This window comes from Stegodyphus dumicola, chromosome 10 (genome assembly GCF_044657685.1).
Source record: "Stegodyphus dumicola isolate Sdum_Otavi_A_Nest chromosome 10, ASM4465768v1".
Lineage (NCBI taxonomy): Eukaryota > Metazoa > Arthropoda > Arachnida > Araneae > Eresidae > Stegodyphus > Stegodyphus dumicola.
In genome coordinates this window covers 16,408,340-16,434,312 of record NC_140777.1, presented here as the reverse complement: position 1 = coordinate 16,434,312, position 25,973 = coordinate 16,408,340, and the positions used below count along the sequence as shown (strand labels likewise).

General features: G+C 34.1%; 1 protein-coding gene across 2 annotated transcripts in view; it reads left to right on the top strand.

The window, feature by feature from the left end:
- LOC118197110 (TOX high mobility group box family member 3-like) overlaps positions 1 to 25,973 on the top strand; it is a 209,965-nt gene that overhangs the window by 142,030 nt on the left and 41,962 nt on the right. For both annotated transcript variants that reach the window (XM_085824675.1, XM_085824674.1), the window contains exons 5-7: positions 3,438 to 3,649; positions 6,328 to 6,625; positions 19,656 to 19,774. In XM_085824675.1, coding sequence (XP_085680801.1) covers positions 3,438 to 3,649; positions 6,328 to 6,625; positions 19,656 to 19,774 — 629 coding nt within the window. The remainder of the gene's footprint in view (positions 1 to 3,437; positions 3,650 to 6,327; positions 6,626 to 19,655; positions 19,775 to 25,973) is intronic.

Genomic DNA, 25,973 nt, shown 5'->3' with positions numbered 1-25,973 from the left:
CTCTTTTTGATTAAACTTATGTGATTTTTCTTTTCACATTTCGAAATTTAAGTTCATTCCAAATCAAATTCGCCCATTTTTTGTGATTTATTTTTAAACCGTTTTTATAAATTTTTCGAAAAAAATTTTGAATTAAAACCTATAAAATTTTTATCATCATCTTAAAGTAGATGTATTTCTAAGCATACCTGCAAAAGATTAGAGTTTTTTTATTTAAAATTTCCTAAGATTGACGTAAATTTACATTTTTGAAGTTTGGCATATTCGTGATAAGATATAATAACGCCATATGTTGTTTTACGCACTTAAAATTATTTGAACTATTGAAAGATGCTCCTTCCCCCCCCCCTTGCGCACAGTGAAAGGGAAAAGTTAACCATAAGTTAAAAATTTAAAGGACTTAATCTTGGCGTAAACTGAAAAAAGTGCCCCAAGATGAATTTTTAAATTTCTGACCAAAAATTACAAAATTTAATATCTAGGCATAATTTTAGTCGTAGAATTGAAATATGGGAAAACGTTGGTATGTTAAGTTAAATTTTGTGTTCAAATATCCATGTTAGAACAATAACTTTTGGAATTAAGGTTAGTACATATTCCCTCTATGCTAACCGGTTCGGTGTTTTATTCTTATGCGTTGGTAAATTGTGCATCTTTTGCTTGAAAAATGATTCAACTAGGTTGTTCTTACGTTTAGGTTAAGGTTTTATGCTTTTAGTTTAATCTAGTTTAATCTGCATGCAATAGTTGTAAAATTATCAACAACTGAAAAGTTGCGCTAAGCCTAACGAGGCCACCAATTTAGTTCCATTTGAAACCCTTAGTAGCGTAGTGTAGTGAATTAAGTTAGTTGGTGCACCAACTTCAGAGTCTTTGAGCTTAATGGTACCAAAAGTTAACTCTCAATTTTGTCCACCAAAAATTTTGTTTTCCTTTCCGCTGGCAGAATTTCTTGTTTTGGCGTAGAAAACTAACTTTAATTCCAAAAGTTGTTTTTCTTTAACTGTTTTTAACTGTACTTGGTGTTTTATATTTTTCTGTATTTTGCAATTTTTGACAAAGGTGTTTTGAGATTTTATGTATTTTTGCCTTGCCGCGAAATGAGAACTGAACTGACTGAATGAGAAATAAATTACTAACGAAATTCGAGGAAATAAGTTTAAATGAAAGGCAGTAAAAAATGTGCATATGTATTCAGTTTTTTCGTGTTTTACTTTATAATGTGCATAAATCTTTACGAAACATAATTATGGAAACCTAAGGACAAGTTTAAAAGTTAGTTTCGTAATTTTTATGAAATTGATTTATTTTAAATTTAAAATTGCCAAATGAATTAAAAATGAATGTTTCCCTTATTTAAAACATTTCTGTAATTGAAAGTATCTGTTTACGACAGATGGTTGTAAAATAAAGGTCGCTTAAAGCCTTTTGTGGACATACGTATATATTTTGCATTAATAAACGTGATTCTTCTTTTTCGGTAACTTGATTTATACTGCATATAAACAGCGCCAGTGTTTGACATTATGCCGTTTGGTGCAATGGCTCTACTCTAGCAGTGACATGACTAGAACTTACGCCGCCCGGGGCGGTCTCTGTGTTTGCTGCCTGGGCGGTTCTCAAATTTGCTGCCCCATTTGATAAATAAACAGATAACTACAAAAAATGTCGAAACGACATGTATGGAAATAAATTAAAATCAGACTTTTATTTTTGAAGAGAAAAAAAAAAAAAAAAATTAACTCTAGTATTTTAAAATTACATTATTATTTTGCTTGTTTTTTGTTTTCAAAACTATCAGTGGCATTGTAGAGGTGTATTTGACTGCTCTTGCTGTAATGTCTGCAATAAAGAAAGATTTCTTAAATGCAGAACACACATTTGTATTTGAAGAGTCATTAGGTTTTTTGATGGTGGAGACGTGAAAAATAAGCAATGCTCTCCCCGGGACCCCTCGAATATGCGTCGAGTGTGCTACCATTACACCACGAAAGCATGCTGGAAGAACGGCGAAGATTAGGGGATGCAATCGCCAAATCCTAGTGGTGTAGAAGCATCATCTACTACATTTTAGTTCGAGCACCACTGTGGAGACATTAGACTTTATTTTGTGTGTGTAGAAAACATGAAAAACGAACAATGCCCGCCTCGGGACTCGAAACTGGCCCCTTCGAATACACCCCGAGTGTGCTACCGTTACACCACGAGAGCATGCAGAAACCCGGGAGAAAATATCTTGTATAGTTCTTAAATACCAATAAAAACGATTTTCATTTAGAAAACACTCTCACAAACGAGCAGTACTTAACAGCAGTTGAGAGGAAAGTTCGCACGAGTATTACAATATTTTATTTTGAACTTTTTTTTTTTTTTGGAGATTGTAATTTAAAAGTAAACTACAAAAATTCAAAATGACCGTCCTTTCCATGTTCCTGTTTTGATTTCTCTAGCAATAACCGAAATAAAATTCTGGAATACAATTTTCTGAACGAGGAGTTTTCCATATAAAGGCCACGGTGATCATAATTTAGTTGATATTCGTGATTTGCATTCAAAAGTTCCGACGAAGTAAAAAGGTGTACGAAAAATATGTAGTAAAAACTCTTTTCTTACCAATTTAATACCGCACAGGAATTTAGAATCTAATTATTCCTGACATGCCTCAAAGACCCACCTGAATAACCACTCTAAAAACAATGTTTCAAGCAAAAATACCACCCTCTCCTCGCCCCCTCTAGCTGTGCCAGTGCTCGCACCCTTATAAAGCCGGTACCTTTTTAAAGTTCAGTGTATAACTTGAAGAAAGAGCAATTTTCGTGGTAGTGCTGGTACCATTATATCAGAGCATCTTTTTTTTAGCAAAATCCCATCATAAGTACAGGCACCTTTATAAAGCCGGTACCTTTTTAACTTTCAGTATATAACATGAAGAAAGAGCAACGTTCATCGAGGTGCTGGTACCATTATATCAAACATCGTTTTTAGCAAAATCCCCATCATAAAGGTATAGGCAATTTCAGTTTATATACTGGAGAAAGCACCTCGAGATGCCGTCACCCATTGTGCCACACCCCCGTTATGATGACTTCTGTTTTGTCTTGGCAAACAAGCCGACGACTTGCGCGAAGGTGTCGGCATATCTAGTGACGAGGCGAATCTATTAGCCATCAGCGTCTCGGGATGTTTTCTAAATTCCGCCCGTGTAAGATATCGTTTGAGAATATAGCTGTAATTATGCAAATCTGGCCTTTTTGTATTGTAACTTTTTTTAATCATTTTTAAAAATTTTATTTACTGATATAATTTTAACCTAGGTGTGGTGGAGAACAGGAGAATTATTAATAATGCTGTATCGCGAACTGTGTTAAAGAATTTTAGTGTGTTTCTTATTTCAGCAGCGGTAACCAATGAATAGCTCTTATTGCTTTTGTTTGCAGCCCCTCTCCCACCTGAGACCCCCGGAATCCATTCTACAGCAGCAGCAACAGCAGGGGTACATTGTGCACCCCTCCAACTCACCCCAAGGTCATATCATGAATAATAACCACAACCAGTTTCACAACAGCTCTCATCAGCAACAGCAGCAGTCCAGGGGACCCCAGGATATGTACCAGAACGAGATGATGAACTCTCATTCTATGGGAATGCAGTAAGTGATATTATTTGTCATTATTTTTGAGCGATTTTTGAAAAGGATACTCATTCTTCGGGTAAAATGCAAATTTAAAGAATATCTCGTTAATACCAAGCCAAAACAACGAATCTGCATTAGTAGTTCTGTAGCATTTACATTTGTTTTCGAAAGTTTTTTTTTTTTTTTTTTTTTTTTTTTTTTTTTTACGCTGTGCCCAAATAGAGAGAATGTATATTCTTCGTAAAGCAGGGCTTAAATTCAGCTGAGTCCGGCTATGGCACTTTTCAGTTTTTGCGAAAAATCGCAATTTCGGCCAGAGCCCCAAATAAACTGAGCTTCGGTAATTTAATTAATTATTTGACTGTTTGCATTAATGGAATAAATTTTTAACCCAAAAGGGCTGTTAGCCTCGAAACGTTGTTTTATATCGTTCACTCTCAATGCATTGTTTCATTTTTCATTCGAGTCTATTGAGCAAAATGTGAGATATTTAAAATCCATGAGCATTTAATTGAGATCTCTGCGCAAACCAGTATGTTGGGGGTCCCTGACGCAACATCCATTCACGGAAATGAAATGTAAATGGATTAGCATGGGCTCCTCAGAGTTCCTCTGCTCAGTGGAAGACGATGCATTAAGACGGCCGTTCTCTTATGAATTAAGAAACTAAGGTATTGAAAAGCAACACATGCAGTTTTTGTTAGATCAATCCAATCCATAACTGGCATTGAATTTCGTTGCTTGGCGACCATTTAACGGTTGACGGGCTAATTCAGTTCATTGATAATAGTATTCCTTACAATATTTGTTCAAAAATTATATGCAATGTTTCTTGAAAATATGTGTTAATATTAAAAAACTGCATCATAATAGAGACATCATTTACATAAATGTTTTGAAATAAGTGTACAAAATTTTTTCGGATCATTTAATTCTAATTAATCTAATTCTTGGGAGTTAAAAATCGTCTTGATATTAAAAAATATCTAAAACCTTGCTTTTTTTTTTTAATCTTGCTCCGTGTATGCTATATTTTTACTGCATTTTAGCGGCTCAGCAAATTGTTAAGTCTGATAGCTGTTGCCACTCTATGCGGTTAAGATATATATATTTTTAAAAAATTTTAACAGTATATTGCTTATCATTGCAATAAATTCAGCAATTCAAATATTTTGTACATAGTTCTTAATTTTATCTTCATTTTATTTTTCAGTAATATATCCAACTTTCTGACATATTAAATTTATAATATTCACAAGTATTTGCATTATTAGTGTAATTAATAAAACATGTTTTCTTATCTAATAAACTTTTAGAAGAAAATTACTTAATCAGTAATTTGTAAATTAAAAAATAACACTATTTTTTCCCTGTCATCTTTGATTTGAATAACTTACAACCGTTTATTTACATTAAATTACGTTTAAAGATTTTTATTTTTTAATTAATTATTTTTTTTTTAAATCCGAGATGAAAGTTTTGAATTAATAATTTAAGTGTTCTTTTTGCTGGATTTTACTGCATAGTAAAGTTTTTATTTTAAAAATTATTGATGCAATTTCTTTTATGGAATTGTGTGAACGGTGCGGTCTAAAAATTTAAATCATAAGAAAAGTTCAAATATTCTAAATTCTTGATTTTTTTTTTTTTTTTTTACCTTGTAACGGAACTAGTAATTGTGAAAGAAAAAGAATTTACTAGCAAAAATTCATTTAATAAAATGTTTTGCTCAAATAATATTTAGAAATTTTCTTTAAATATCATATTTAAAGATCGGGACATCAAGTTTTCGTTTCCTTTTAAATTTATGTTCTTCTGACAGTTTCCATAATGTCGGAATTTATGTACGCAATTCGTTGAGAAGTTTCGAAATTAAATCTGATGTAGGGCTGTAGGTGGCAGCACCTGTCAATATATTAAAAGTAATGATTATTTTATCGATTGTAAATTTTTGAAATTAACGTTGTGGAAGCTGTAAAATTCATGAATAAATTATTGCTGATTTAGAGATGGTACAAATTTAGTACCAGAAAATGTTTTATTGCAATCGGCCAATCAGCAGCGAGATCGTCATCACGTGATGGTCTTAAGCCTTATTCACGGCAAAGGTGCTGTTGCTGATCGGTTTAGTGCTTGGTGATGCAATGTTTTGTTGACGTGTTCAGGTTTTGTGGGATTCCTATAACGATATTTTTATTTTACTGATCAGAAGTAACCTAATGTACTTATCACAATTGGATCTGGTTTTATGAGATCGCGAAATTTTATGACGTTAATGATATATTGCTTTGAGATTCATGGATTATCCCTGAACATTACCGGAAATGTAAACCGCACATGTTTCTACGTTCCAGTGGTAAGGGAAAAGACGATTTTTTAGACGTTTCCATTGCTTTATGATAATAAATTTTTTTATAATAACATAGATTTCTGATATCGCAATTAAATAACATGTTTAATCTTTGAGTGCAGGAAATAAATTTTGATAATATATCTATCGTATGAGTAGAATTTTTCTTACCCATTTATGGGAATTCGTATTGTTATCAAGAGTTGAAAAGTACATATATTTTTCCCTGATAAAATGTAAAGTTTATACATTCTTATATGTGGTAAACTATCGCAGTATTTTCAATTTCATGCAGCAACAAATCTTAAAGCATTCATTTGCATTTGAAATAATTTATTTTCAGAATGCAGTATGAAGACCATTCAACATATTCTGATGCTTCCATGCAACAAGGTTCCATGCATCCACCGCAAATGACTATTATGCAACAACAGCCCCAACAGAACCATGTTATGGGACCACCACAACAACAGATGTTTTCTACTATAAATCAATCTCAGATATCATCTCAGCTTGGACTGCAAATTGGAATGGGACCTGTAACTGCTCATCAAGGAACAGGCTCTCCGCCTGGCTCTAATCATACTTCTCCTGGTTTGGAAACGAGTGAGGACAGCGACGATAGCACACCATTAGCGCAGGTATGTGTCATGTTTTATAGTTCCTATTGTTTTGTTGTTTCGACAGTTCCAGCACTGGTCATTTTGCTGCATTCTGTGGGTCCTAAATTTTGCAGCCCACTGCTTTTCTAAACTCTTTGATCCAGAGCCTTTCCTTAAATTCTAAAAATTCTGCCACTCCCAAATTCTATCTCTTGGTGCTCCTCTAAATACTAAAAAGCTTTCCTTCTTTGTTCCTCAATCTCTTCTTTCCCTGCAATTCTTCTGTTCTTTTCCTCTCGTCAACAATCGTGAAAAATATTTCTTTAGCAAATTCTTCATCTATTGTATGTCTCACTTTGAACTATTTTATTTTTTATTGCTATAATTTTCATACTTGGATCCACTTGAATCTCTAATTCAAGTGGAAAAAAGGACGATTCCAAGTCTCATAAAAGGCATGATTAAACCTAAAAAAAATTTAATAAAGAAAACCTAATTTCTTATCAATACTTCCTTAAATTTACCCCTAACTTTAGTTAAAGTATGAACTTTCTAATTGAGGTTTGTTATAACTAATTTAGTTAATTTCACTAAATTTTTAAACTGATAATATTTTCCTTTAAATATACTTTAAATAGTGAATCATTTATGTGAAAACAATTCAGCAGTACAAAATACGATACCACAAATAATCAAAGTAAAATAAACAACCACAGTTTGATAATATATATATATATGTTGTATGATCTTAAATTCACTTAGTGCGAAATCGAGTTATTCTACTACTTGCGCAATTGCTGCAAAGTAAGTCAATAATAATTTATTAATTACTTTAAAACATTTTTCGAAATTGAACTTACTAAGTATGGATTCACTCTTTTAAGATAGTTCTACTAAAATTAATCTTAGGAGATAATATAATCAATATTCTTTAGTAAATAAATTATATATATATATATATTTACAAGTACTAAATCTCTTAACTTCTGTTTACAATAAAGACATTTTCTGGAAAAAAAAAAAACAATCAATAAAGTGAAATTTTCCCTTTCCTTGGAGAAACAAAAAAACGAAACAAAAAAATCATTTTTATGTGTGACTTTATAACAGCTGGCTTGATGCCAAATAATGTTTACTAAATTTATTCAGTCAGTTGACTCTTTCTTTTAGACAAACCCCCTCTTTTTTTTTTCTTTTTTTCTTTTTTTTTTTTGTTTGTTTGATTTAAATAATATTTTAGCTCATATAGATATATAAAGTACACAATCCGTAATCCAGACGTCCATTATCCGGAATGATCTATAATCCGAACCTCAAAGACACAAACTTGTTTTTTGTGTGCTTTATGCATGCGCGTTTAATGTATAACGGACGGTATAAGCTAGGCTAAAATTATCTTTACTGATTTTGAGGCATTTCAGTTAATGTTGCAGATTGCGCTGTTCCTTAAGCGGTAATAAATGAAGATTATATAACAGAAGTTTTTCATTGCGAAGATAATGCCCCAATCATCAGTCAATTAACAGATGGCGAAATTTGTAGTATGGTTCTAGATCCAAAAAATACCGCTTCCAATAGTGAGGAAAGTGACAGAGAGGTTATTGAAAACGAAAAAATTTCGATTGGCAAGTTAGTTGGTATTCTCGACACAGCAATTGCAGGACTTGAACATTGGAACTTTGTAACTGAACAAGAAATTATGTCTGTTTATAGAATTAAAGAGAAAGTATTAGCACAAAAAACCAAGCAACTTAAACAACTTACATTGAAAGAAATGTCCAATAAAGTAAACAAATAAATATTAAGCTTTTTTTTTGTAAATTTTTGACATAAGCAAAAAGAAAAAGGAACTTTTTGATTTTTTTGTGGATTCTGATACCCCACTTGCAATGAATAACAGAAAAAGGGTTTGTTATGCTAAAAGTGACGATCATGACAAAGTCATGATTGAATGGGTCAGGCAGCATCACAACGAGAGCGTGCCATTGACGGGTCCAATGGTAATGGCTCAAGCCAAAATATTTCATGAAGAAATGAACTTAAACGGAGAGTGCACATATTCGACAGGTTGGTTAACAAAATTTAAAAATCACCATGGTATAAAACAATTAAAAATTTCTGGTGAAAAATCTTCAGCTGATACTGAAGCTGCTGAACAATTTGCAGATGAATTCATTACTAGTGAACAATTATCTGCAGAACAAATTTACAATGCTGATGAAATTGGTCTTTTCTGGCAATATGTACCGCGAAATATCTTGGCAACCTCTACAGAAAAGGCTCCAACTGGTGTCAAAGATTCCAAAGCGAGACTAACAATTTTAGCGTGCGTAAATGCTGCAGGAACGCACAAGTGCAAACTTTTTGTAATCAGAAAACATGTATGACCTCGAGCGTTTAAAGGAGTAACAATTTTCCCTGTTATATATCGCACAAATAAAAGAGCATGGATGACACAAGTGTTGATGAATGATTGGTTTGAAAATCATTTTATACCCGAGGCTCGGCGACATTTGAATTCGGTTGGTTTACCTGATGACTCAAAAATAGTCCTGATTGTTGATAACTGTTCGGTGCATACTTCACTTCAAGTTTTAGTGAAAGATAATGTATCCGTATTATTCTTCCCTCCAAATTGTACGTCTATCATTTCAGCCTATGGATATGGCAATAATGCACGTGCTGAAATGCAAATATAAAGCAGCATTTTTAAAATCTATGTTAAATTTCTTGAACAGTGGCAAGACTATTTAAGAATTTTTGAAATTTTTTAGCATAAAATCTCCCATGTGGAGCATTGCAAGATCATGGGAGGATGTGTCTCTAAGTACGTTAATAAATGCTTGGCATAATTTATGGCCATCTACCATATTTCAGAGTGAGGAGGATGAAGATGATAGCTGCAAATTTGAAGGTTTTTGAACATCACAAATTAAAGGTGAAATTTTCCAGTTATTGGATTTTGTAAAGAAATGTGGAGAAGCGGTAATAAATGAAGATGATGTAAGAGAAGTTTTTCATTGCGATGACAATGCCCCAATCATCAATCAATTAACGGACAGCGAAATCTGTAGTATGGTTCTAGATCCAAGAAATATCGCTTCCGATAGTGAAGAAAGTGACACAGAGGTTATTGAAAATGAAACAATTTCAATTGACAAATTAGTCGGTATTCTCGACACCACAATTATAGGACTTGAACAGCGGAACTTTGTAACTGAACAAGAAATTATGTGTGTTTATAGAATTAAAGAGAATGTATTATCACATAAAACGAAGCAACATAAACAACTTACATTGAAAGAAATGTTTAATAAAGTAAACAAATAAATATTAAGCTTTTTTTTTTTTTTTGTAAATTTTGATACCCTTTACATCATAATTGTTCTTTATTTCATAAATTATGGTTTCATATTTTTAATTTTATAATTTCTGCATGCCATCTTACGAGATTTAAACTGATGATCTATAATCCAGAATCGCCGAAGTCCCGACGAGTTTGGATTAATGACTTTTGACTGTACTTCTGTTTCAGGATTTATTTCCTCTATAATACCTTCAACTAACAGTTCATTTATAATCATTTTATATGCTTCATAAAGCAATAAGTTGCTCTTAAATCTGTTCTTTAAACTCTGTAATCTTAGGTTTACACTACTAAAATTATGATCTATTTTTTGTTTCCCTTTAAACACTAATCTAACTCCATATCATTTACAGTTAAATTTTATTTTAGGTAGGGTTTTGTTTCATAGCATCAGAATAATGTAATGAATTATGTTCAAACTGAGATCGAATACCCATGTATTGAAAGTTTTCCACCAAAAAAAACATTGCTAAAAGAGCTAGGGGGAAAAAAAATATGGAAGCAGTACCTTTAGTACGAGTAATAACCACCACCCAGATCTATGATTTTCTGCCAACGTTTTGGTAGTTTTTCAAAGCCTTCGGCCCAGAAACTTGGTGGCCGTTAGTCCAAAAACAGATCGAAACTCAGTTCGGACATCCTGTGCAGAATGGAAGATAGCAGCAGCAAGATGTAGCTGCAGGTGTGAAGAAAGGTAAAAGTCCAAAGGAGTGATGCTGGGGCTGTATGTTTGGTGTGACAAAAAGATCCCATTTGAGTCCGTACAGACTCCAGCCAGTGAATGCAGAGCCACGTGGTCTTGCATGATCTCGACAGAACAGTACCATATTGTGCTGGAACTAAGTTCGACATTTTTCCTCGACAGCATTGTCAACATGGACAAGCATCTCACTGTACACCTTACTATCGAGGGTTTTAACTTTTTCCAGATACTCTTTGTGCAAAATCCCACCAGACACAAAGCATGATATTTTTGTTAGTCAAATTTCATTTTGCAAAACTGCTGATGGGGTCGGCAGGTGCAGACCAACCCCTACTTTGGCATGTGTTCTTGAATTAAATCTAATTTTCATCACAAGTGACGATCTGATCCAGAATTTTGTCCTTGTGTTGATACTCGAGAAGATTAGTGCAGGCCCGAGCACATCTGTCCTTATCTACTCAAGTCGGCACATGTGGCACCCAGCAACTGAACTTGTACGTCGAGTTTATGCAATGCATAGCACTAATGTCTTAATTCCTTAGCAAGCACTCGAGTGGTTGCATACTGATCTTCTACAAGTTCTCCCAGGCAGGCCTCATCAACATCAGTAACTGGTCAGAATGTTCAGCTTCTTGAATGTCATAGTCCTTGTTTTTGAACTTTCGGTACCAAACCTTCACAGTGTCATATGAGACAGCAATAAACTGCAAGCTTTGGCATTCCGTTTGGGTTTTTAAAAATTCAACTAATTCTAAAATCTCGAATTCTTTTCTTGATTTCTTCTTCCTATTGTATTCTAATGCTATCTTTTCTGGAATCGATTTCTGTGATGTTATAGCAGTCCCATATACAAAATTTCAAGTGTTCTGAGGCTACTCGTTTTTGAGTTATGCAAGATACGTGTGTACATCACCAAAAAATATCTCTTCTGAATCCATTTTAAATCAATTTCAGTTGAGGTGTAACCCAAAAACATCGTTGGAATGGAATCGAAAGGCGGCCAAAATGGATATTCACATTGAAATACGATTCCCGAAATTTTTCACGTTTTCAATACTACCTTTACTTTGTACAAGGAAGTAAGAAAAGGTCATTCTCACTTATCTTTAAAATGAAATCTTTCTGCTTCTTACTTCACGCCTCTTGTTCATTTATAGTAATGCTGGGCTTATAATAATCCACAGTATTCGTGAATAAGTAGGCTATGACTTCACACACAACAATTAAAAAATTTTTTAAGATGAGAAATTTCTGTTCCTGTCATTACAGGCTGCTGTATTCTGCCCCACTAATCAAAACATAATCAAACATTATCTGTGCATAGAACTGTCTACATAATATTATCTACGTATTACATGTTATTTTATTGAAATAAAACTATGAGCTCGAAACAAATGTTTTCAGTTTTACCTCCCACCAACCTACTGTTGCAGTAAGATAGCTTCTCCACAAAGTAGGTTTAAGGTTACCAGAAAGTGGCAGGGCTTCCAGGTTTGGCGCAAAATCATCCATTTGGCAGCAAAATTTGCAATGTGCCATAGACAGAATGAGACCATTCCAGAACTTATTCTTAGCGGGTTTTCACGAGAATGGTCTGGAAGGTAGGTTAAAAGCTTTATATACCCTGCCTGTATGCAGAGAGAGTAGTATGTTGAGTTCAGAGATTAGCTCGAGAGCGATCAACCAAGTTGGGAGCTGTACTTTAGTGCTTTTCACCATTGTAGCCTAAAAGCTGTGTTGCTGATTGTTTCAGTGTCTTTATCATAGTTTCTCGATAACTGTGTGTCTTTAGAACTTTCCTGTGTGATACTACTGGGAAATAAATTGTGTTTTTATTCTTCATTAGATCATCATTTGCTTCAAATCCATGCACCCATAGAATAACAACAACTATATAGGGTAATCATAAAAAAATTTCCTGATATATGAAACCCTAGTACTATATCCGCTCGGTAGATCAAAATGAAATTTCAGATGTTGTTATTTGAAGGTTTGTGCTCAAGATTGTGCTTATTTAAAACAATAGAGCTCTCATGGTTATAGCTGTAGTAAAAGAAATTTGAAAATTTTGTATGCCAACACCTATGTTTTTCCCATACAAATTGGTCAGCACATTGAAAAACCATAAATGGGATTGGAATGATACACATATGAAAATTTCTAGCATAAAATATTTGCAAAGAAGAGTATTGTAAAGGAGCAATAATGACTCGGGAAAGGAGAAGAGAAAAAAAACCTTTTAGTTTTCAACGTGTATAACGTTTCAAGATACTCATCTCCCATAACTTTTCAGTTTTGTGCGTTGACTTCACCCCAGTAGATTTCTGGTTCTGAGGTTATCTGAAATCTAAGGTGCACACATCACATCAACAATTGTCAAAAGTGAAACATTTCATAAAATATGAAATGTTTCAGCTTCGACAATTAGTCCTCCTGTGATGTTATGTTGGTTGTTATTTGCAACAATGTCCTGCATTTAATGTGTTATTATCTGCGAAGGGTGGCACGTTGAAAAGTAGTAATCTCGGTGAAAGTTTTTTTTTTTTTTTTCCCCTCTCTTGTATTGCCATTGGTCCTTTACAGTGAATGCTCTTCTTTGCAAATGTTTTAGCCGGCAGTTTTTGTGAAATGTGTATTGTTATAACGCCATTTATGATTTTTCAGTTCACTGATTAGTTTGTGCAGAAAAAAGGGAGTGTGCCATTTGAAAATTTGGAAATTGTTTTTCTCTAACCGTAACTGTGATAGCTCTATTGTTTTAAATGAGCGGTCACCAAACTACATCTTGCCAAATGTTTTTTAAAATTTTTTAAACTTAAAAAATGTGTAGTAACATGTATATTAATTATTTTATTTAACAATAAATCTAAATAAATACATTGTTTCTGCAATTGCATTTCAGCAACAAGCTTCTTTAAAGAGCCAGTATAGTCCGTCGGCTAAAAGAAGTTTTGAGACCCCATGTCTAGATGAATGTACATTTAGACTAACACGGGAATGTTGTATACCTTTTGTCTGTTTGAAAAGATGAAAAATTATAATGTCATTCTATAAAAATATTAAATGTTTATCATGAATCACCATGCTGTGATGAACCATGATATGTCACTCTGGTATGACGAATTAACTAGGTTTTTGCCCTGAAAGCTTCGTGAAAGAACCAATATGGCCCACAGGTTAAGAAGTCTGGAGATTCCCATTTAGAATCCTCAAGCACATACCTTCAAATAACAATACCTGAAGTTTCATTTCAATTATTTTATCCAGTAGGCTGCTAGAGCCTCATATATTGATGAAGTTTCTTCATAACCACCCTGGCTTAGGTAAGGAAGATATCATGTTCAGTCCAAAAATTCAGTAAGTTTTGAGTTAATAACACAAATTAGGGTCTCCACAACACACTTTTACTATTTTTGGAATGACATTTTTCTGTGTGTGTATGTTATGGATGTGATGTTTTTTTTTTTTTTTTTTTTTTTTTTTTCTGTAAAAGTTCTTATATGAGACTTCTAAAATTTTCTATTTTCCATATTTAAGCTTTCTGCATTCATATAAAAAGTTAATTAGATTTTGGGTCAGATTGGACAACAAGAACTGGTACTTTAACAGTTTTTAATGAAAAACTATCTATTAAATTGTAACACAAAACTTCAGTTTAGTATTCGAGGCATATATATCAATGGGATCAACATATTAATCCGATTTTGGCTAAAACTGATAAACCAGAAGGGATACACTATTCTTTTGTAAAATAGACTTTGTAAAATAGACTTTCTAGACTTTTGTAAAATATATATATTTATATATATGTAATATTTTAAGTGTGTAGAATAAATCTGGTATTTTCACCTCTGACTGTAGACATGGCTGAGGATGAAGGCTTGATGAAGCAGATAACAAAACTGAATTGAAGAATCACCGTCTTTATTTTTACACATCTCAAATCATCTTTTTGGCAGACAAATACTATTATTAGACATTCAAGCATCGTTGAATACAATAAATTTTTTTATGTAGACTAATTTTAAAAGTACGAGGTAAGCAGGAAAGCATAAGCAGCGTGGAGATGTTGGCATGGCAGATATGGGGGGGGGGAAGGAACCTAGTTCCTCATGAAGCCAAATTTATACTGTCTAGGTGCATACGTGAATCTAAGCCATGCTTGGTTAACTTTAGTTTTAGTTACCTTTTTCAAGCAGCGTTATGCAATTTGGAAAGATCTCGAATTTGGGAGAAAGGATGAACTTGGGGGGGGGGGGAGAGCACCAAATCTAGAAATTTTGAGGTCGCCAATTATTTCTTAAAGCAACCATCGTATTTTATTATACATATATAATGCAATAATCCAAAACTTCTCAAATTTAGTGTTTAAAATATGTATATGATTGAGATTAACATATTACATTTATAAGCATTAAAAATATTCATGGAATTATACCAAATGCAATAAGATCATTATGAAGATGAGCTCTCGTTGTGAAATAGTTAAATGTATTAGTCTTAGTACTCCATTTTACATTTAGTTCCCTTTCATTCATTTCATTTTACTGAGGGTTTTTTTTTTTTTTTTTTTTTAATCACTTTTCATATGAAAGGATAAAGGATGCTGCCACCAAATGTTACCACTGTTATTTTTTTAAAAAATAATGTAGCAAATATAAATATATGGCTATAAAAAGAATAAACGGTTATAAAAAGAAATGTATGGTAACACTTAATACTGTATCTAAAGATATACTGCAAGAGATATTTAAAAATTTTGAAATTGTCAGGTTATAGATTTGTGAACCAGAAACTATACGATCAGATAATACTACGACTGATGCGATAATTTCAAGTGAAATGATGAGAACAGATGAGTACGTATAGTTATCATGGAAAAAGTTAAAATAAATTTTTTATTCTGGCTTTCCCTGGTTATCACTGTTCATTATATGGGAGAATAAAATAATAATAAAAAAAAAATTAGAAGTGTTTATAATAAACACTGAGCCCTAAAGTTGATAAACAAATTAGATTTTATTTATAATCTCTTAGATTTTATCTATTCTCAATCAATCGGAAGTGGTAGTTTACTTAAAGTTCCTTGCCAGTCTCCCAGTTCCATACCAATTGATGGGAGGTCATATGTTGACCACATAAAATTTTTTAACAATGCTAATGTAATTTCTTAAGTTAGTATCATTTCACATTTCTTTGCTTAATATTAGTATGTAATTTTATGCTTCTTTAACTTTTTTTTAATCGTCACCATTTTAAAATAAAATTCAAAAGTTTTTGTAAAGCTCATATAAATAAATAAATATGTGCTAATTAATTGTTTAAAGTCTTTTTAAATGTGAAAAATAACGAGAAAAACTGGCTTAATTTTGCATGATTAGTGTTTCATGAACAAATGCATTGCTGTCTGGTATATATGCATAATTTATTGCATTATTAAACTTCATATAATAAAATTATTACCATAATTGCAAAAAGCTTTGTATCATTACTTTCTATTTTATCATGAAAATGTCTTTTGTCATCCTCTCTGAATTAATTATTCATTAAGCCCTATCCTAACAAATTTTTAATCATAAAAATTTGCACTTAAGCAATGTAACGCGGTATCTCAAATTAATAAAATTAATAAGGATATATATATGGAAGCACTTTTCTCTTTAGATACGACATCATTAGTGCAATGCAAAATTTTCTTAATTTTTATTTATTGAAGAGTGAGGGAGGGAGGGGAAAAAGTATTCATCATTTTTCGCAAACACTATCGTGGGAATAAAAAAGAAGAACCTCATTCCACTAATGAAAAATTAAAATTAAAAAAAGGAATCGAAAAGAAGAGAGTAATGGCGGGGGGGGGGAAGGTATGTCTATAAACGCGAGTAAAATATTCTTGCATTGCCTGTAAATTAATCTTGCATTTGGGCTCTGCTGTCCGCAGGTGATGAAGAAATAATTAAATCAGTTTTCCTTCACGGTAAGAGGAAATAAAACGAAGAAAAAGGCTGAAAAAAAAAATGTAAGTGAAATAAAAAAAAAATGTGAACGAAGGCGAACTAATGAATAAATATTAGATGCAGCAAAGAGTCGGGGGGAGGGAAAATCCTTAGAAAGGGGAAAAAAATTACTCCGTTAGATGCGAGCTCTAAAGTAATGGAAATTAAAATCAATAGCTTCATTAACTCTACTGATGTATGGATAGCTGTGTGTCGGGGAAGGAGATTTTTTTCTACCTTTTTTGGGGCTCTTGGAGTTTTTCATTTTGATTTTTTAATACATTTTTTTCCTCCTCAAGTTCTTTATTTCTTGTTTCGTTTCGCGAAGTCAAAATGTAAAGAGGATTGAAAAAAGTTGTTAGCCAAGGAGGTATGGACTGTGTATGTAATGAAGTCGGGAAGAATTAAAAGAAGAAAAAAAAATGTAATAGCGTGCAATAATGGTGTTGTGCAGATCAGATTGCTGCTAGCCGGAAGAGAAGGGAGAAAAAATTGAAAATGGAATTGTAAGTGGATGTTTTTTCCCCTTCTTCAAATCCCGTTTTTTTATTAACGAATACCAAATGAAGTCACTGCAAAAATAAGGTACTTCCCCTCCTATAACATTTTAATACATTTAAAAGCAACTAAGTTAGTTTTTTTGTACCCTTTAATGTTTTTTAGCTCATCTCCAAAATAACGAAGGATAAAAAAAAAAAAGCTTAGTAATTAACTTCTTTGTACAAGTTATTTTCTCTCTCTTAAAAATTCATCAACGCCTGATTAAAAAGCTAGCTTTTAGGACGTGGTGCTGCGTAATTAAAGGTGTGTTAATTAATAGAGTACTTAAGACATTTATTTCTGTGTCTTTTTTAAGGACTTAAGCCGTGATTTCGGAGTAATCGTCCAGGGTAATTTGTTTAATGTGATAAATGATGTGTCTCGTGTTGTTAATTATGCAACAGCTGCTACATTTAAGCTCATCGCCTTTTTTTTAATTGACTATTTTTTTTTATTGTAAATGAAGATCACTTTCAATGAAAATTATAAGTCTTGGTCTTTCATTTTTGATGAGTCTTTGTGTATTAAAAAGGGCAATGGCTCGTGAATAGCGATTTTTTTTTTAATACGTGGGGTAATAAAACAAGAGTTTTTTTTTTTTTATTTTTTTTATTATTATTATTATTGTTGTTTTGTTTTCGTAAAACGTTTAGTTTTATTATCATTTTGCTAACACTAAATTGGTTGGTGATCCTCATTATTGTTTTGAGTTGAAGGTCTATTGTAAACGAGGAAAATTAAAAATCAACAATGGCTCGGATATTTTAACAATGTAGTAATAATCGCAGCTTTTTAACCTCTATTTTGAAGGGTGAAAAAATCTGAATTATTACACTAGACGCCCCTTAATTGTGGTCACGTTTGCCCACCGCTGTTTTGATAACATTAACCGAATGCTTACATTAAACGATGAGAAAAAAATAGCTTTCAAAATAGCAATGACATATAAGTATTCTAATGTGAACACGAGGATCACTCGGAAATTTTTGAGATATTCCAAAGATAAATGACTCAAGCCATTCACTTCTTGGAATCGTGCATTTATAAAAAGTGCATTTATAGCCTCATCAATCTCATCTTCGGAATGAAAACGATGTCCATTTACGTTCTTTTTAAGATTAAATATTGCTGAAAGTCACACATAGCAGGATCGGGTGAATAGGGTGCATGTTCTATCACTTTCCTGCATGTTTCTTCAAGAAACTCAACTGTCAATATTGCTGATTGGGAAAATGTAGCATGAGTCCTCTAACATCCACTTCTTAAAGGATTTCTGGAAGACATTTAGTGGTGTAGCAGTTAGATGTGATTGTCATCTGTCCTGCCAAATTCATGGCTTTGACCAGTTATGTACTTTCTGAAGGAAATGGTATACGTTACTTTTTTCATGGCACGTTGTCTTTTCACCATTGTGGGCGTTCGATAATCTTTAAAGACTCATACTTAACTTTCCTGACGTTTTGGAACGTTAAAAAATGGTATGTTCATTTCATCACCAGTTATGATTTTAGATATAATGTGGTGGTCACCGTCTTTAAGTAATGTAAGGGTTACTTTACCGATTCTGACATGCTCCTCTTTTTGGTACTCAGATGGGGAACCCAACGGCAAACTAGTTTCTTCATATGCAGTTCTTCATGAATAATTGTATGTATGACGGCAGATGGAATGTTATTTTCCTTCTGTATTATTTGGTTGGTGCAGCAATTATCATCGCTTAATGTTCTCCATACGGCAGACGCATTATCCGGGATGACTCTTGACAACGGCTTTCCTTGTGTGTTGTTCATCCTGAAGAGATTTGCGACGTCTGTGAAATTCTGTAAACTATCTGAATACAGTAGCACGAGATGGACCTTCATTTCCAAATGCTAAATGTAGATGCTGAACGCATTCTTCTTGCTTTAATCCCACTTTAAAATCATGGCGCGATAATGTTCTCGCGTCAACTCCATTTTTCTTCCGCCTAAAGTTTATTCTACGCTAAACTACTTGCAAGTTGGCCAATGAAAAGTCGTCTGTTAGCTTGCTCCCACTTTTCGTCTGCGCGTATCTCAAAAATAGATAGACCTCCGTATAACTAGTAGAACACATAAGCTGCCATTTTCACGGCATTTTAATTAGTTACATTTGGCCTATGCTGTACACCTAATCTTAATACTCGGAGTGCATACCTCATTGCAATAGAACGCAAAAGTAACCTTAGTTCGGCATAGATGTTTTGAGGGAGGGAATGATCACATTTGGCGACGTCTGCTTTACTTTAAATGTCTCTGTTTCTTATCTGAAATTTCGTTCATGTCTGGTAATGTAATTTGATATGCCAGGAACAAGAAATTTAATAGTTTTCTTACTGTTGTAACCAATTAACATTATAAGGGTCTTTTTTTTTTGGCACAGCATTAATTGTACTAAAGTACTAATTGTAATTATTTTAAACCGTATATATTTTTGTTTCTTCTGTAGTTGATCGGAACGATGAAGCGTCCTACCCCAGAACCCGTCGACACAACTGTTCCAAAAGTCACCAAAAAACCCAAGGCTCAGAAGAAAAAGAAAAAGCGAGATCCTAACGAACCACAAAAGTAAGTAATTTGCTGTCTATTAGACTTTGCTATTGCCCTGAAATCAGAATTTGCTTTCTTTTTTCATCCCCCCCAAATGTCTTGGTAAATTCGAAATAAGGATAAAAAATGTTCTTGCTAGAGTGCATACATAGAGCGTTCCATCTAAAATGAGAGTATTTTTACCTGGAGTGGGCAGCAGTAGAATGTGAAAAGTACAGAAAATTGCTGACTTAAAGAAGAATCTTTGGCAAGAATTGAAGAGCTTGCAGCGAGAAGGGTCCAGCTGCACTTTTGGTAGATTTGTGTTCATGGGCCTTTTAAGTTTAAAAAAAAAAAAAAAAAAAAACGTTTTATGCATTGGAGAAGCCGTAAAATCATTTTTACTACAGGGTGGCCCAGAAGTCACTTTACATTTTGAAAATTAAATAACTTTTTCTTAAATGACTGTATTTAATTAATTCTTTTTTATTTTTTGCTTATTCACATGTCCATTCAAATGGAAATGAGCTTCATCTCCCATGATCAACTTGTGAATAAACTCATTGTCATTTCTTGCAGTTCTCTGAAACCTGACAGCATAATTTACTCGTTTCTGAAAGTCTGCTGGTTTTAAAGATTGCACTAATTGAACCTTGAAAACGCGTCACTAAGTTCCTTATTGCAGGCCTACTAGGGGGATGTCGAACATTAAAATGGCGCATATTATTGCGTTGCAACAATTGACCGTCCATTTTCAAAGTAAAATTCAATTATCTTCACTCGTTGTTCTGTTGTAAACTTATCCATGCCAAAAATTTCCAGGGATTATATTTTTTAATTCTGAAAAGAGAAAAAGAAATATATTAATAGAAAAAAAGTTATTTAATTTTCAAAATGTAAAGTGACTTCTGGGCCACCCTTTAGAACTTTTAACGTAAGTTTAAAAATGAATTTCTTTTTAATTTTCTGAAAATTTAAAAATGTGGAGCTGGGCCCTTCTGCAAGTCCTTCAATTATTATGTGCGACGGACGACTCCGTTTTATTTTTAAGTAGCTATTTAACACGTTCGCTGCCATTTACGAGAATGTGTTTCGTAGTTGGCAAACTGGATTTACTTGCCAGCTACAAGATAACTCGTCATTGATCGCCTTGCTGAATGACCAAGTACGATTATTGCTCTGGTAAATGCGTGTAATGTTTAGGTATTTGGCATACAGGAAGGGATGAAATAATGCACTTGGCTTGATGAAATGGATAATCTCAAAACGTAGTTATCAGGTCATTCATTTCTCAAAACTATAACTAAAACTTTAGAAATCAAAATTTTGTTTGTTTGCTTATTTATTCTCTTCGGAAATGTTATAAATGGACTGCTGAAATTCTTGTACGCTGATTCGTATAAGACTAATGAAAAATAACGTATCGCTTACGAAGAGTTTTGCGTGAATGCTCAGGAAGGTGAGTGTTGCTTATCTAATTCCGAGTTAGTTGCCACAGGGAAGAAATATTTCATATGGCAACTACGGGTATATTCGTTCACGGGAATTAAGTTGCTATTAAATGTAATCTGTTATATATATATTTAAATAATAAAACAATTCGAAATAATTTATGAGCATGTATGCAGATAGAATCTTGACACGTGTAAACGAACGCACTTAATCACCGTTGGCACTGTAGATCTGTACACTGACTACCAATAAGTATTTGGACACCTATGCAAATGACGATATCTGCAGTCCTAAGGTACGTCACGGACTCCGCCGATATATATCGTGTACGAAACAGCATCGGCTTTAGTCGCATGCAAGATGCCTCGCAGTTCGGAGCTCTCTGATTTCGAGAAAGGTATAATTATCGGGTATCACAAATGTGGCCGATCCTTAAGGGACATATCTAGCGATCTAAAGTACCCAAAATCGACAGTGGCCTATGTGATTAAGAAGTGGAAGGTGAGCGGTGATTGTCGGAATGTGGCCCCGAGTCGGCAGACCAACGAAACTGGAAGATAGAGACCGACGAGTGCTGTCCAGAGAAATTCGGAAGAACCGCACCCAACCGATGGCCCTCATCCGCGAGGAGTTTCAATAGGCATCCGGGAGTATTGCTTCAATGAATACCATCCGTAAGGAAGCACATCTGCTTGGTTTTCATGGTCGTACTGCTGCCCATAAGCCTTTGATCACAAAGTCCAACCGCGCTGCTCGGTTAATGTAGTGCAAAGCACATCGAAATTGGACCGTAGATCAGTGGAAAAGGGTTTTTTGGAGTGACGAATCAAGGTTCACCCTTTACCGTTCGGATGGCAGGGTCTGGGTTTGGCGTCTACCTGGAGAACGTCTCCTGCCAGAATGCATTGTGCCAACAGTCAAGTTCAGCGGAGGTGGAATTATGGTATGGGGGTGTTTCTCCTGGTATGGGATGGGACCCTTGGTCCCTATTCATGGTAAGCTCAACTCCGATGCCTACTGCACTATTTTGGAGGACAATGTGCTTCCTACGTTGGGGCAGTTCTACGGGTTGGACCCCTGTTACTTTCAGGACGACAATGCCAGTTGTCATGTTTCGACATTAACCAAGGTTTGGTATGGTGCCAATGGAGTTCATCGAATGGACTGGCCTGCCCAGAGTCCAGACCTGAACCCTATGGAGAACCTCTGGGGCGAGTTGCATCGCCGAATTCAGGGGTGCACTACCCGTGGAAAATCGGTGAAGGAACTTCTATGTCTTCTCCAAGCCGAGTGGAAGAAAATACCACTAGCTGTCATACAAAGACTTGTGGAAAGTAAGCCCTGGAGGATCCACGCTGTAATTACCTCTCGTGGAGGCTCTACCAACTATTGATTTTGAATAAAGTTAGTTTTTCTTTTCTATCACAGGTCTCCAAATACTTATTGGTAGTCAGTGTATATATAAAGAAGAACGTTGTTTGTTCGCTAATAACTCAGTCACTACTATAGTTATCGTCACCAAACTTTTTACTATAATTTTCTGGGTCCTGGAAAAGGTCGACATCCTCTTCTCCCCCCCCAAAAAGTAGCTAAATTTAGAGATATTAATTAAAAACTCGGAAAAACAATAATTTTCACCCTCGTTCTTCCGCAACAGTCTAGCACGCTGGAGATGAAAATCTGCTTTATTTCCAAACTTGTTGCCACTACTCGCTTTCAAATCCTAGAGTTTGTTAATAAAAATTTTCTAGGTTTTACGATGAAATAAAAATAGTCATTTCTCCGTGTGGCAACAGTTTCGCACGTGGGAGACAAGAATGCTTTATTTCAAAAAGTGTTGCTACTGCTGGCTTTTAAATAAGTTTGTTAATAAAAAATTCTCAAGTTTTACAAAATCTGCATATATATAAAGAAGAATGTGTGCTTGTTCGCGTATTGATTTCCGATCAATTATGATCCAATTTTTTCCACATTTAATCGACTATAATTGAATATAGATGAAATATTGGATGGAACTTCGAGCTTTTACGACCAATTGATTAGAAAGACGAAAATCATTAAAAACTGCGTGCCATTGTTGCTGATATAACGAGAGAGAATTAGTTTATTTTTCCATAAAAATTTTTATGTGGGTTCCATATCGCATCAGACTGAAAAATGTATTGACTGTGAATCGTATTTTTTGCATCGTTATTAGAGAAGGATTATCGTTATCTCTGTTGTTAGGTACATTACTCTCAATCGAACTTAACTGGCATCGGGTACTTCCACTTCCCCCCCCCCTCTCTGAAAAACAGCTGATTTAATGGAACAGTCTTACAACGGCAAATATTTAACGAGTCGACTGCTTTCATATACCATCGTGATTTCCTAAAAATAACGGTATTTCATTATTATTACAGCTGCCGTTAGTTATTTAAACGGAGGCAAGATTATTGGCGAATTTTAATTTAGAACATACATAGCAAAGTGCTTACGCCTAAGCGCATTCGAAACAATTTTTATTTAAAATGCGTTTTCGGAATGACTTTATATTTGCCACTCATTTAGAGCAAAATCATTAAATCGCTTACTAAAATGCCAAATAACTGCTCATAGCACCCTCTTTTATCGTTAGTTTTTACGAGCTACATCTGTAACTAACGTATCGTTAGTTGCAGATCTTTTAAAAGTATGTAGTTTTTTTGCATTGCAGTAGGCGCTGCGGGATTCGATCGTTTGTCCAGGACTATTTTGATAACATTAATCGAATTGAAAAATAGTCTTCAGAATATCAGTAGAATTTAGTTAATTTAATACATATATTACTGATATTCGTAGGGTACATCTTATCTCAGAATTTGCTGGAAACTTACCAGCTTTACAGTTTTCTTTTTCAGAAAGTTTATCACGTGATTTTTCTTGGGTTGGTTTCAGAAAACAACTAGGAGATATCTTCCTTTGCCATTGATACTGAAACCTGAAATTTTTCAAATATTTTGGCGCGGAAAAACAAGGTCGGCTAGAATTTCGCTTAGTTATTCTCTAATTCTGATTAATTTAAGTCGATTTTTCTAAAACTTGGAAAACGGATTCTTTTGCATGTTGTAGTCGTAAATTTAAATGGCGATATATATCTTTGCCCCATTTCGCGATTTCTGTATTCTGTTTTGACCTATTTGGCGATTTTATTTCACTTTAAGTAACTTTTTCTGCGATATTTTCATCCTATTAACCGACCTAATAGTATTTTATACGATTTCGTCCACAAACGGGCGAGACTAAAACAATTCAATAACAATAACCGAATGATAACATCAACCGCGATCACAAAGCAGCAACTTAACACACTGTTCAAGAGATTGTAGAATTCAGCTGCTAATTAAGTAATTAACTATGGGTACTTACGTATTATCTCGTCGACCGTTGGTGGAAATTTTGGCAACGGTCACCAATCGCCAGTCGTTACTGCAGAATTCTAAAGCAAGTAGTCATCGCTAATTGGCGCTAAATCACGCTATTTGGCTCGTCGACGGGATAAGTACCTGATTTACATCCCTTTGTTTAAAGATTTTATACTTTTTATGTGTGTTTTCTGAAGGGTATATGTTACACTTTTGCATATCGATCATGTAAATATTTGAGTCAGTATACCGCATTTTCTTGCATAATTTCCTCGTAGCTTTTAAGCACCTGAAAAACCTTTCATGTTTTGAAAATTTTAAAAATATTCGCGTAATTTTTTTCTTCCCGCCCCAGAGAAAGAGCTTCCGTAAATTTTAAAATGGATTTGTCCACGTAGTGATTGTTTTCGTCTCTCAGACTAGCCTGCGAAGGTCACGCCGAACCTTTATCTTCTAACATTTGAAATAGATGTTAGCCTAATGCAAGAACCGATCCATGACATGCAAGTAAACATGAACTGACATTCAGCCTAGAATTTCGCGTGGAATAAGCTGCACATTCGCCTGCTGTCATTATTTATGGATGAACTAAGGCCTAAGGAGCATCAAGGACAACAATAAAAACGGGTAAGATTGAAGTTAATAGGAAGCAGAAATGAAGATATCTTATTAGATATTGTAAATATTACTAAGCATTCTTACTGGAATGTAGGTTTATTTTAAGAAGTTATATCGTGAGAAGGACCTGTAGTTTATCCATTACTATTTTTTATTTGTTACGTTCTTAATGCAACTTCGTCTTTCGGAAATTAAATTACCTGCATAATTTCCTATCTCGATAAAAAGTAATTAAAGAGGTGAAAATAGGAGAGGGGGAATACAGAATTTAAAGCCAAAAAACGTGAAAAGGATTTTACAAGTTCTCAAAGTAATTGAATTTGCTTTTCTGCAGGATTGATCAAATCTGTCAACAGGGATTTCTTTCCCCCCCCCCCCCCCCCTTTACTCCAAGTGAATGTAATATAGATGGTTTCACATTACCCATTATTCACGAAGTTGTGCTGTGAATTATTAAATAGCGCTAGTTTTTCGAAGAGATGTGACAAACGATTGAGAAATACATACAGACGATCACGCTGGAAATAATTGAGGAATGAGTACTAATCCATCTTGGCAAACTGTCTTTTGTTCTATTTATGTTCGCGGTCGCAGGAAAAAACCAGAAAGAAAAAAAAAAGGGGGGGGGAAGAACTTGACTGGGAATTGTGAAAGCAAATCATAAATTGTTTTTTAATACGTGTACATTATAAATGAAATCTCCCTCTCTTTCATACCCCCCCCACCAAAAAAAACTTCATAGAAATATCTCTGAAATCTGTTTGAATGCGTTGCTTAGCAACGGA